Source organism: Astyanax mexicanus, chromosome 4, assembly GCF_023375975.1.
Source record: "Astyanax mexicanus isolate ESR-SI-001 chromosome 4, AstMex3_surface, whole genome shotgun sequence".
Taxonomy (NCBI): domain Eukaryota; kingdom Metazoa; phylum Chordata; class Actinopteri; order Characiformes; family Acestrorhamphidae; genus Astyanax; species Astyanax mexicanus.
The window spans coordinates 53,792,954-53,806,380 of NC_064411.1; the positions used below are offsets into that span (position 1 = coordinate 53,792,954).

The 13,427-nt window shown below is 38.9% G+C and overlaps 1 protein-coding gene across 2 annotated transcripts in view; it reads left to right on the forward strand.

The window, feature by feature from the left end:
* pex5lb (peroxisomal biogenesis factor 5-like b) overlaps window positions 1-11,879 on the forward strand; it is a 96,488-nt gene extending 84,609 nt beyond the window's left edge. For both annotated transcript variants that reach the window (XM_022678649.2, XM_049476591.1), the window contains 4 exons: window positions 1,452-1,670; window positions 4,786-4,951; window positions 5,971-6,128; window positions 10,414-11,879. In XM_022678649.2, coding sequence (XP_022534370.2) covers window positions 1,452-1,670; window positions 4,786-4,951; window positions 5,971-6,128; window positions 10,414-10,603 — 733 coding nt within the window. In that variant the 3' untranslated portion in view covers window positions 10,604-11,879. The remainder of the gene's footprint in view (window positions 1-1,451; window positions 1,671-4,785; window positions 4,952-5,970; window positions 6,129-10,413) is intronic.
* Window positions 11,880-13,427: the final 1,548 nt, after the last annotated feature.

The window sequence follows — 13,427 nt, forward strand, 5'->3', positions numbered from 1 at the left end:
CCCAGTTGGACACTTCATCAGAAACACCTCTCTACATTGTGCTTTCACCTACTGGCCACTTTATCAGAACCACTTCCCTACATTGTGCTTTCACTCAGTGGCCACTTTATTAGAAACACCTACAGTTAATTCCACACTGTGGCCACTTTATCAGAAACACCTCCATACAATTTACTTCCACACTGTGGCCACTTTATCAGAAACACATACAACCTACTTTCACATTGTGGCCACTTTATCAGAAACACCTCTTTTTATACAGTTATAAAGTACAGTTGGCCACTTTATCAGAAACACCACCCTACATTGTGCTTTCACTCAGTGGCCACTTTATTAGAAACACCTACAGTTAATTCCACACTGTGGCCACTTTATTAGAAACACCTACAATCTACTTTCTCACTGGGGCCACTTTATTAGAAACACCTACAGTTAATTCCACACTGTGGCCACTTTATCAGAAACACCTACAATCTACAATCTACTGTGGCCACTTTATCTGAAACACCTCTCTAGATTGTGCTTCCACCCAGTGGCCACTTTATCAGAAACACTGACAATCTACTTCCACACTGCGGCCACTTTATTAGAAACACCTACAATCTACTTCCACTAAGTGGCCACTTTATCAGAAACACCTCTTTTTATACCTTATATAAAGTACAGTTGGCCACTTTATCAGAAACACAATTTACCTCCACACTGCGGCCACTTTATCAGAAACACCCCTTTTTCTAATTTATATAAAGTACAGTAGGCCACTTTATCAGAAACACCTAACTTTTACCTTGATTCAGTGGCCACTTTATTAGAAACATCTACAACCTACTTCCACACTGTGGCCATTTTATTAGAAACACCTACAGTCTACTTCCACACTGTGGCCACTTTATTAGAAACACCTACACTCTACTTCCACTAAGTAGCCACTTTATCAGAAACAGCTGCAGTCTACTTCCACACTGTGGCCACTTTATCAGAAACACCTCCCTACAATCTACTTCCACACTGTGGCCACTTTATTAGAAACACCTACAATCTACTTCCACACTGTGGCCACTTTATTAGAAACACCTATAGTTAATTCCACACTGTGGCCACTTTATTAGAAACACCTATAGTTAATTCCACACTGTGGCCACTTTAATAGAAACACCTACAATCTACTGTGGCCACTTTATTAGAAACACCTCTCTAGATTGTGCTTCCCCCAGTGGCCACTTTATTGGAAACACCTATAGCCTACTTCCATCTACTTTATCAGAAACACTTAAAGTCTACTTTCACCTACCTTGCACTACTAAACTCTGACCACTTTATTGGAAACACCTCCCTACACTGCAGTTCCACTCTATTGGCACCGATGCTACAGTAGAGGTGTTTCTGATAGTGGCCACCGAGTGTACGTATATACCTATGATAAAAACTGCGTGTTCTGTAATAAATTGCAGGTGTTTAGAGCTGCATCCTAATAACCTGAGTGCTCTGATGGCGCTGGCGGTCAGTCTGACGAACACCGGGCAGCAGCAGGAGGCGTGCGAGGCTCTGCACCGCTGGATCAGACATAACCCCGCCTACAGGCACCTCCTACAGGACCGCAGCCCACTGGACGGGTCCCCGCTGCCCAAACGCAGGGGGTCCTCCGTCTCTCCAATCTCCAGCCTCGGATGGTATGCAACATGCTTTGAGGAGAACACTAATCGCCAATTATATCCATTACTTACTAGTCTAGCCTAATAATAAAATCTAATATCCTCTTATTGATGTAACAACATGTGATTTAATGCAACAAATACATGACAGGTCACCAGCTTTAGACACCCACCTACAAGCTTTTTACTGGTTTTATTGACATTTAAGCCATTTAAGACTATTAAATGCATGATTTTCCTAGAAATTTCCCTTGATTTTGACTTAATTTTTACTAAATATACAAAACCAGTCTGCAGAGGCTACAATATCAATACCAGCCAGTAACACTGAGCACCAAATCACCACAGTTTAGCAAAAGTTACCATGTGAAAATCAATTTAAACTTGAAGAAGTGTTTAATTCACCCTTTTATTCGTATATATCCCTGTCTCTCATGTTCACACTGACACAACCTGTCGTACTGAACCAAAACGTCTCTGAATGAACATTTCCAAACAGTCTGCCGCTTTCATATGACAATCAGCCAATCAGAAATAACCAAAGGAATATCTTCATGCTGCATTGCAAAATGTGTTTGTGATTGGTTTAGAGATTTTTTCAGAGATCATTTAAAAAATAGTCATTGTTCGCATTGCGCTTGGGGGGCAAAAAGCCCCCGCTAGAACCAGCCCTGAAAATAATTAAAGGGCTCTTTAGAAATATACAAATCTGACTGCAGTTGTAACATAACTTAGCTTTTGTAAAAGTTTTTGTATAATGATCAGTGAAGAAAAGATAAAGGGAAAAAAAATTAACACAAACTTCAAAAAGAAGAATAATGCAAATTAGGTTTTATGTGGCAACTCATAAATTTGAAAAATGATGTACACAATTTACAATTTTTAATAGGCACTAGAAAAGTTAAAGGAACAATATGTAATATATGTCATCAAGCATTAAAAATGGAAAATGGCTATTGTTTAGAAAAAAAAACTATTTTAAAATTCTGGTTAAAGACAATAAACATTTCATGATTGATTCGGTTAATTTGCTATACAGTTTTTTTACAGTCTTTTTAACCTAAAATATCCGAAAACGCTACCCATTTCTGAAGTGTTTATCCGTCTTACCTTGGTTACCGGTGCCTCCTACAGACTAACCCGCGCATATTTTCTAAACATTCCACTCAGTCCGAGGACCAAAAAAAGTTGTAGCACTGTTCCAGCACTTTTGACACAAACTCTCGGTGGGACAAAGCGTATATTTATCTAGAAATAATTTCTACAGGTAAACCAAGTTTTGAACCATTTCTTTGTCATCTGTAGTTTGATTTTTAGTGGGGGGGAATCGATTATAATTGAAAATATATATATTTTTAAGTAAGCGGATACTTTTTTTTAAACCATAATCGCCTAGCACTAACTCCAATGTATAAATGCATACATGGAGAAATTAAAACAATATTGAGTAAAACTTTGGAATTAAACAGATATAGCCTATTTAAGCATGTTATAGCATGTTGTAGCAGCATTAGCCAGCACTAGTCTGGATCACTTTACCTATCTCAAACATGCGTTGCCTTGATAAGCCAGCTGCATATGGACACATTAACTGAGCTAGCTAATTTTAGCTAGGTTAGTTTAGCTATTTTTTCTCTATCTCTGTTCAGGGAGCTTTTAAGAAGAATGCCGAAGTTTCAGCATGCTGTGTTCCGTACCTGGCAACCAGATGGAGAATAGAAATAGGGAAAAAGACTATGGAATGGGCGAAAACAGGCCTACAGGGTTAAAACACAAAGAGATTTCTGCTCAGTACCAATTTAAGAGTCCAAAAAATAAACTCTGCAGTCAATCGATGCAAAAGATTTGTTCTAAAACTTTCTAAAGATGCATACTGTAAATCTGATCATTTCTATTGGCTTGATTAATCGTGAAACCTTCTCAAAATGTCCTATAAAGTGTCCAAAAATGAATCAAAAGCGTGCAGTGGTGCGGTTTAGACAGGGCTGCTATATTCAGTGTGTTCTCAGAGCTTATCTGTCAGGTTCAACTGCAGGTTCTGTATTCTTTACAGCTGAACGGACAGACAGACGAGCGGCGTTTTAAAGCTTTCTGCCGTTTCTTTACTCCCCGAGTCTCTGCAGACTCTGTGCTGTCAGACGCTTCATGCCTGAAATAACTGTTTGACGGGATCATGTGATCAGACACGCTGTCACTGCTGACGATGGAGAAGCCGGAGCCTTTATAACAACTCTCAAATCTCTCAAACAGCAGCCACACACTGCTGCGCCCTGCTAACTTACAGCTCTGGAAAAAAAAAATAAAAGAGCACTTAAAAATGATGAGTTTCTTTGATTTTTACCAAATTAAAAACCTCTAGAATATAATCAAGATGAAGATGGATGATCACAAGCCATCAAACCAAACTGAACTGCTTGACTTTTTACACCAGGACTAAAGGCATAAAGTTATCCAAAAGCAGTGTGTAAGACTGGTGGAGGAGAACATGATGCCAAGATGCATGAAAAAAACTGTGATTAAAAACCAGGGTTATTCCACCAAATATTAATTTCTGATCTCTATTGTATTATTTGAGGTCTGAAAGGTCTGCATCTCTTCTCATTTTCTGTAAATAAATGCTCTAAATGACAATATTTTTATTTGGAATTTGGGAGAAATGTTGTTTGTAGTTTATAGAATAAAACAACAATGTTCATTTTACTCAAACATAAACCTATAAATAGCAAAATCAGAGAAACTGATTTAGAAATTGATTTTTTATGTATATATCATGTATATATTAATGGTGTCAATTGATAAAAAAAATTGATAATGGGTATTTAAATGTGAATAAACTAATCTGTTTAGAAACACTTTCACATATTTTTATTATTGATGCCAATCCCTTAAAGAGTAATTATATTACTCGCAACTATATCCTGTGAATAAATCAATCATGTATAATATCATGATTAAGTATTTGAAAATGCTGGTAATTAACTGTATTAATTCAGTATCTAGTGAAAATATTCTATGGACAGTAGAGACAGGATAAACTCTTTTTTTAAATACTGTTGATTTCGGCTAAAAGTGGAAGTTGTGAATGACCCTGTATATGTGTGTATGTATTGTATATATGTGTGTATGTGTGCAGCTCTCAGCTGGTGGAGGTGTTGGAGCTGTATCAGGAAGCAGTTCAGCAGAACCCGAGCAGTGTTGATCCGGACCTGCAGACTGGACTGGGCGTTCTGTTTAATCTCAGCTCGGACTTTGATAAGGCCGTGGACGCCTTCAACGCTGCGCTGTCTGTACGGCCTGAGGTAAGAGCAGCCGTGACTGCCAATCAATCACAAGTTTGGAGACACATTGGCTTTAAAGTTGTGAGCAGACTGCTTCTACAAACAGTCCAGTCGTAAAAATTCCCTCACTACCTAAAGGTCTCATTCTGCTAAAATTCACTTTTCTTTCTTTGTGAAATATGATAGGTCTCTCTTAAAGCAGCACTAGGTAGGATTTCCTTGATTTTTGATCTTTTTAAAGAAGTAAAATTACAGCTTGAAACTCACTGCAGCGCTGCATTGAGGTGTAATAGGAGGAATAGCAGTGCTCTCGTGTCTGTGTGCCAGAGCTCCTCTGAGCTCAAACCAGACTCTGTAAGTTTTCCGAGGCGGCCGCGACCAACGCTCGCGAGAACTGCGACCTGCTTTCCGACCTTTAGTTCTAACAGTTCTACAAGGACTACTGGTTCATTCTTTACAAACTAACATACAGACACTCTGACAGAAGCTGGGAAGAGACCGATTATGTCTGTTAAAGCCAGAAAATGAGAAAGAGAAACTAATCCGCCTAAAACATTTATTACACTCTGCAACTGTAGGGGGAGCCCACGAGCACAAATCTCAATCCTACCTAGTGGAGCTTTAAGTTGTATAGGATGCTGCACATGAAACTCTTCCTCAGCCTCCATTGTCTGCAGTAGCTAGTAAAAATAAAATCCTCAGAAATACGAGTTCATCAGAGAGATGTAAAATGTCGATGTATTTACCATAACCTGACAGCATGTAAAGCAGCATTGTTCTAAAAAAGTGTCCCCAAACATTAGATTTAATGCTACTTAATATTGTAACTACTAAACCATTAGCTTATCTTGTTATTAGTGCTGTGTATTAGTAAGAATCTATCATTAAACCTATCATAAAACGTGCATGATGAATTGTATCTTGTGAAAATGTTCGCAAGACTTCAAAACTTAATAATATCACAATACTTCTATATATATTGACATATTCTCACACCTTTACCTTCTACCCAATCCTAACTGAGCTGTTATGTCTGTCAGGATTACCTGCTGTGGAACCGCCTGGGCGCTACCCTGGCTAACGGTGACCGCAGTGAAGAGGCGGTGGAGGCTTACACCAGAGCTCTGGAGCTTCAGCCCGGCTTCATCCGCTCCAGATACAACCTGGGCATCAGCTGCATCAACCTGGGAGCACACAGGTAACCTACTGACTCTCCAGCTTATGTGAATAGAGAACAGTTCTTGATGTGTTGAAGTTGATGTGTTTTAAAGAGAAAAAATAATCATAAGTCCAATTTTGTGTAGCCTGCCTTGTGTCATTGTGCTGTTCACACTACACGACTGGTCATGCTGTAATCATGAGTCCTTCAGTTGTTGAGACTTTCACACTACACGACTGATCGGTGACACGGGGTCACAAATTACAAGATTTCTCATCGTGGGAAATCGGCGACTCATGTCACAGCTCTCCAGAAACACGTTTCGTCACGAGAACTCACCAATTTTTAATTTTTGATCTTTTAAAGAAGTGAAATTACAGCTTGAAACTCACTGCAGCGCTTCATTGAGGTGTAATAGGAGGAATAGCGGTGCTCTCGTGTCTGTGCCGGAGCTCCTCTGAGCTCAAACCAGACTCTGTAAGTTTTCCGAGGCGGCCCCGACCAACGCTCGCGAGAACTGCGACCTGCTTTCCGACCTTTAGTTCTAACAGTTCTACAAGGACTACTGGTTCATTCTTTACAAACTAACATACAGACACTCTGGCAGAAGCTGGAAAGAGATCGAATATGTCTTTGAAATCGTGGGAGAATCTCTATAGAGTAGAGCTTAGATACTCTGCCCAAACCCGACCGGAGGACCGACCCGAAATTTCCCACCTCATTCCTTGGGCCAGGCTCCAGAAAATAGTCCGAGATGTAGGCATCTGTTTTTTTTATTATATTTTTGTTTTATATAAAGCTCTGGTGTGATAATCACAATGTTGCTAAGTAACCAATTATTATTGTTAACGAAAACTGAAAGTGAAAAAACATTTGTGTTAACTGAATCTAATAAAAACGATAACTAAAACGAACTGAAATTACGGATAGAATACCCTAATTTTCGTGTTTAATTTATTTATAAGCGCTGTTTTCACTCCCGGAGTTGAACAGTGGGCGGTGTTGTGCCGATTCTGTTCGCGAAGCGGAGTCGGATTCAGCAGGGAGTCGGATATGGCACAGCAGCGGCAGCGCGCGGCACCTCGTGGTCCGTGGTATTAGTTCTTGTTTAAAGCTAAGCTCGAGCTAGCCGCACAAAATACGACAGAAAACACTGAGAAACTGCAGAATTATGTATGGGATTAGAATATGAGAGCGAGGGAGATAAAAGAGAAACAGGAGATACAGTGTGTGAGAACCTTTACCTGTGAGTAGCTCATACACCAGAACACACAAATCTCTCTCTCTCTCTCTCTCTCTCTTTCTCTCGTTTCTTAGATCAATCTCTCTGATAAGATGTGTGAAAACTAATAAAAACTAGCTAGCCCACTCTAAAAACGAATTAAAACTTACTCAACTGTAGGAGAAAAAATAAAAACAAAATAAAATTAAACTATAATGAAAAATGAAAAATGTCATAATCACGTAGCTCTGGGCGCACGTGAACTCCTCCGCTTGTCCGCGTTTGACTTGCAGCGCTGTGTGTAGCTGTTCTTAAAAATCATTTGAATTAAATAATAGTTCTATGCTTCTATGTTACAGTGTTAATTAACATAAGTCGGGTTGGGGCAGAACGTGCACGTGCACGGGCTCGGGCTGGGTCGGGCTTGGATTTTTTGGGCCCGATCTAAACTCAACTATAGAGGAGAATACGCACTTAAAGTGAGTCCAACATGAACAAGTTCATATGAAGCAACTGAGCTTATAAATCAAAGTTTATAATCAGTATAAATCTGATCAGGTTTATACTAAAATTTGTACTTGTGTCCTCAACATAGAACTATATCAAATGTTTCAGTACTGCATCATTTTTTTTATCATTTTGAACTTTTAAACAACATAGCCTTTTAGCTTTTAGCTCCATTCACCCCATTCATAGAGTCTGACTCACTCGCTGGCTCCCACTAGAGTTTAACAGTAATTTACTAATATAACAAGGGGGATAGAAAGTGGTTAGACTCTCCATAAACAGCTTTGATATAAAGCAGGAGATGTGGAGTGTTTTGCATTTGTGGTTCTCTCTCTCTCTTTCTCTGTGATCCCATTGGCTGTATGTAGCCGCTGCTCCTGACTCCCAGTCGCCGACTGGATCAGATATTAAACATGTTGAATATTTGCCTGGCGTCTGTGATTCTGCTTTCAGTAGCTCGCACTACGCAACTGAGCGAGCGCCAATTGATCCCCGATTTTCCTCTGAGCACAGTTTTTGTCTGCGATCAACGACAATATTACACATTATAACACTTCCTCTTGTGTATTATTGATTAATTATAGAACTACAACGAGTCCTATACAATACAGTGGACCTGAAAAAATGAACAATAGTTATAGAAACATGGACGTGGTCATAATGTTATGCTCAACACAATAACATTAATCACACAGGGCCTGGTTTCTCAGGCAGGGATTAGGCCTGGTTGTACTCTATATTTTCCTTTTAATAGAAAATCTCCATTCAAAATCCTGTTTAATCCAGGAATTTGCTTAATCCTTGTCCGGGAAGGATATGGAGCTACATAACAGGGGTTATTACATCAGACATCAGGCAGCAACATGCCAAAAGTCATGGGAAATCAGTATATCAGTGGGATTAGGAACACCCACGCATGTATAAATTGTGAGGTATTATCTTGTGAGTGAGGTTGATTAAACACTGGCGGGCATTTTCATTATAAGAGTTGTAGCAAGGCCTTATAGTGGGTGCCAGGCATATAGCTAAGTACATCATTTTTAAGGTGGAATGGAAGAAAAAGAAGACATCTTGCATATTTGTGCCATCTTAAATAGTGCAGACACCTGTAACTGCGTCACTGTTTAAGGTTTAATAGAAACTTCAAAGAAGCTGATGTTGGTGTGACTGTGTTAATTTAGCAGCAGCTTTTAAGGTGGAACTAGCGTGGTTGAGTGAATATAGTAGCGGCTTTTAAGGTGGAAGTAGTGTGAGTGAGTAAATAAAGAGGCAGCTTTTAAGATGGAACTAATGTGACTGAGTGAATATTGCAGCAGCATTTAAGGTGGAACCAAGCGTGAATTAAGGTGGAGCAGAAAATTCATAAGATTTTATGGAAACCTCAAAAAAGCTGACGCTAATGTGACTCTCTGAATTTAGCAGCAGCATTTAAGGTGGAACTAGCGTGGTTGAGTGAATATAGTGGCAGCTTTTAAGGTGGAACTAGTGTGAGTGAGTGAATAAAGCTGCAGCTTTTAAGGTGGAACTAGTGTGACTGAGTGAATATCAGATGAAATTTAAGTTCATTTTAAGTGAATTTAAGATGAAAATAGCATGAATTACGATGGAGCAGAAAATTCATAAGGTTTAATGGAAACTTCAAAAAAGCCAATTTTAGTGCGATTGTGTGAATTTAGCGGCAGCATTTAAGGTGGAATTAGTGTGAGTGAGTGAATATTGCAAATATAGATGCAGCTTTTAAGGTGGAACAAGGGTGATTTAAGGTGGAGCAGATAATTCATAAGGTTTTACAAAAACGGAAAAAAAGCCGATGTTAATGTGATTATGTGAATTTAGCTGCAGCTTTTAAGGTGGAACTAGTGTGGTTGAATTAATATAACGACTGCATTTAAGGTGAAATTAGTGTCAATTAAGGAGGAACAGAAAATTCCTCTAAGCAGTGAAAGTAGCTAACTTCTTCACTTTTAAGGTGGAATGGAATCATTTTCTTTCAACATTCAGAATACATTTGGGGAAATTATAACTAGTTCTAAACTGATCTATGACAGAGCAAGCTAAAATAAAGGGTGCGCCATAACTGCAAAGGCCATTTAAGGTGGAATGGATCAATTTAGTTAGCAAGAAACCTACAGGTAGCTCTTGTACACACAGTTGAGGTCTTTTCCCTTTTTAAGAGAGGTGGTCAGCTGTAGCATTTATAGTGATGCTAGGCGATGCTAATACCAGTAGCCATTTAGGGAGGAATGACTTAATTAACTTAGCTAGAAACAATCCAAAAATGTAAATTATACCACAGTTAGTTCCGACCCTGCAATGTGATTGAATGAGAGGCGTTTTATGAGTGACCTTATCAGCCGGTAATGCACTGTAACTGTTCTCCATGTATTACTCCACCTCATACAGGTAACCTAGCAATGATGCAGCGCTTACAAACCAAATACAAACCAAATGCGATGTAATTATACACCACTGGGAGCTGCTGGATCCTGTAGCACTCCCTCTCGATTGTATTATTGCTTAAATATTATAACCACAGTTGAAGCCAAAGTGCCAAAAAGTAGCATGACATAATTTGATTTTCTCTATTTCTTCCAGAGAGGCGGTCAGCAACTTCCTGACGGCTCTGAATCAACAAAGGAAGAACCGGAGCCACCAGGTGATGTCCAGCAGCATCTGGGCCGCCCTGCGCATCGCCCTGTCGATCATGGACCTTCCCGAGCTCATCCACGCCGCCAGTGTCGGGGACCTGGACCTGCTGATAAAGGCCTTCAACATGGACATATGACCTGATAATACCCCTCACCTCTTATAGAAGAAGCCAACCAATCGCAAAGCGGCGATGCTGTTGTTGAATTAGTGAAGGCCATGCTGTGCACCGGCTGCTCTGGTGTGATTAATAATAATAGTGCGAATACCGTTATTTCTATTGAATTTACGGCTTTAAATAGAAATATACAGAGGGAGCGGCGTGGTCTTGCATGCAGTTTGCACATAGAAAGCAGGGACTCTATATATATATTTATTTATCGATATCTCTATATCTATAGAAAGAGAGAGAGAGAGAGAGAGAGAGAGAGAGAAAGAAATTGAGAAAGAGAACAGAAGCACATTTCTGATAATTTGGATTCGGATTATATATTCCCGAATCCTGACTCTAGTCTTTCTTATTAGATTAACTATAATTTGTAATTTGAATGGACTTTGTATACTTGAATATGAACCAAATTGGCGAGGCTTGGAGGTAACGTAGAGTTTAGCACTTAACGATAAATGACCTCACATTCGTCCGCGTCCACACGTCACGTTCATACACACACTCGCGTCTTTAGTCTTTACACATGGCCGCTGCTCAAGTTATGCTCCAGACCCAACGTTCATCCACTGTGCTCTCAAAAAAAAACTATAACTTTCAATGAAAGTCAATGTAAAAAGGTTTTATTCAAACTACAGTACCAGACAAGTTTAATGTTTCTGCTTTATTTTTAAATGTTCTGATTGTAGATTAATACTAAAAACATATGAAATTATTTAGCAAATGAGTAATTGTTAAACAAACCAGAATATGTTTTATATTTTACATTCTTCAAATAGCACCTCTTGCTTAGATGACAGTCAGTTAACAGCTGTGCTGTACTCATCAAGAGTTAATTACTTGAATTTCTTGTCTCTTAATAAAGTGTTTGAGAGCATCAGTTAAAGTAAAGTAGTGAAGAGGTAGAGTTACAGGTACACAGTGAATAGTGAATATTTAAGTAATGTTCTAATCCAGATTATGAGAAGCAAGAACTACTAAGTAATAATGAAACTGGCATTTATCAGGTATACAGTGAATAATGGCAAGAACTACTTAACTAAGTAAATAAAAAACACTTTAAGAAAAAATGAAGGTCAGTCAATCCAAAAAGAAGAAGATTAAAGAAGATTAAAAAAAAAAGTGCAGTCGCCGCAAAGACAAATAAAACCCTAGTTTTTATAATGGTGAAACTGGCACTCAACAGGTATACAGTGAATAATGGAAAGAACTACTCAACTAAGTAAAGAAACATGACTTAAAAAAAAAACGAATGTCAGTCAATCTGAAAAGAAGATTTTCAAAAACCCTAAAAGTATCCTCAAGTGCAGTCAGCGCAAAGACCATAAAAAACATTATAATGATGAAACTGGCACGTATCAGGTATACAGTTAATAACGGCAAGATCTACTCAACTAAGTAAAGACAAAAAGATCAGTCAGTCAATCTGAAAAGAAGAATTTCAAAAACTCTAAAAGTATCCTCAAGTGCAGACTCCTCAAAAACAACTAAAAACATAGTTTTTATAATGATGAAACTGGCACTTATCAAGTATACAGTGAATTACGGCAAGAACTACACAACTAAGTAAAGAAAAATGACTTTAAGACAAAATAAAAGTCAGTCAATTTGACAAGAAGAATTTCACTAACTTTTAAAATATCCTCAAGTGCAGTCACCGTCAAAGGCCATTAAAAACATTATAATGATGAAACTGGCACCTATCAGGTATACAGTGAATAATGACAAGAACTACTTAACTAAGTAAAGACAAAAAGATCAGTCAGTCAATCTAAAAAGAAGAATTTCAAAAACTCTAAAAGTATCCTCAAGTGCAGACTCCTCAAAAACCATCAAGAACATAATTTTTATAATGATGAAACTGGCACTTATTAATTTTCTGTTTTCCTATATCACCAAGTATATCGTTATCGCAAAAATACCCTGAAATATCGTGATATTATTTTAGAGCCATATCGCCCACCCCTACCTCATAGTATGGATGACTTTATGATTAATTTACTAAATATTTGGCAACCAAAAACCTGATTTTTTTCCCCATACAATCAACACCACTTGAATGCAGCAATTTGAACTCAACTCAATTAATAAATGAAATAAAATCAAATAGATAAATTCATAAAATTAAGCAATATGCAAATTTCAGAGGAATTTTCCTTTAACACACTCAATTTTAAATTATTATAATTTTTTTTTTAAGAGCACAGCACTTCACCCTGCTGAACACATGATGGCACTGTTGCCACACTAAACGGCCTCCCCGGCTCTGCAGTCAGTGACCCGGCGACACGGCGCCCGGTGTGATGAATGACATTAATTGCGCCTCACTCGGGGGACGCAGCACCCTCTCTGAGGCGCCGTGTGCCCAGGTGTGCCAGCAGGATGTGTTCCCCCGAGCCATCTGTGTTCCAGCGCGCCCCTTTAACTGTGGCGTGCTTCGGGGCACGCTGGATCAGGCCCTGGCGGGGGGCCACTTCAAAGGGCCTCGCATAGGAAAGGTCACGGCAAAAAAATAGAAAAGAAAAACGGCTTGTGTTGAAAGTGGGTGAAGGCGTGGTGGAGGAGAGCGAGGGCACGGATTTACTCAACAGAGTCTGTATCTGTATCTGTATAAGGATGGAGCACAACATCATGACCACCTCTTTGTTTCTACTGCTTCTTCTTTATTATTATCCTCCTTTTACAATATCTTAAGCTCTATCTGGATGTGATTAGTAATTAATTTTCTCTTTTATTTGGGGGTCCTCTGCGATTTTATTCCTGTCCAGAACAACCATGTACAGTACAGGCAATAAGT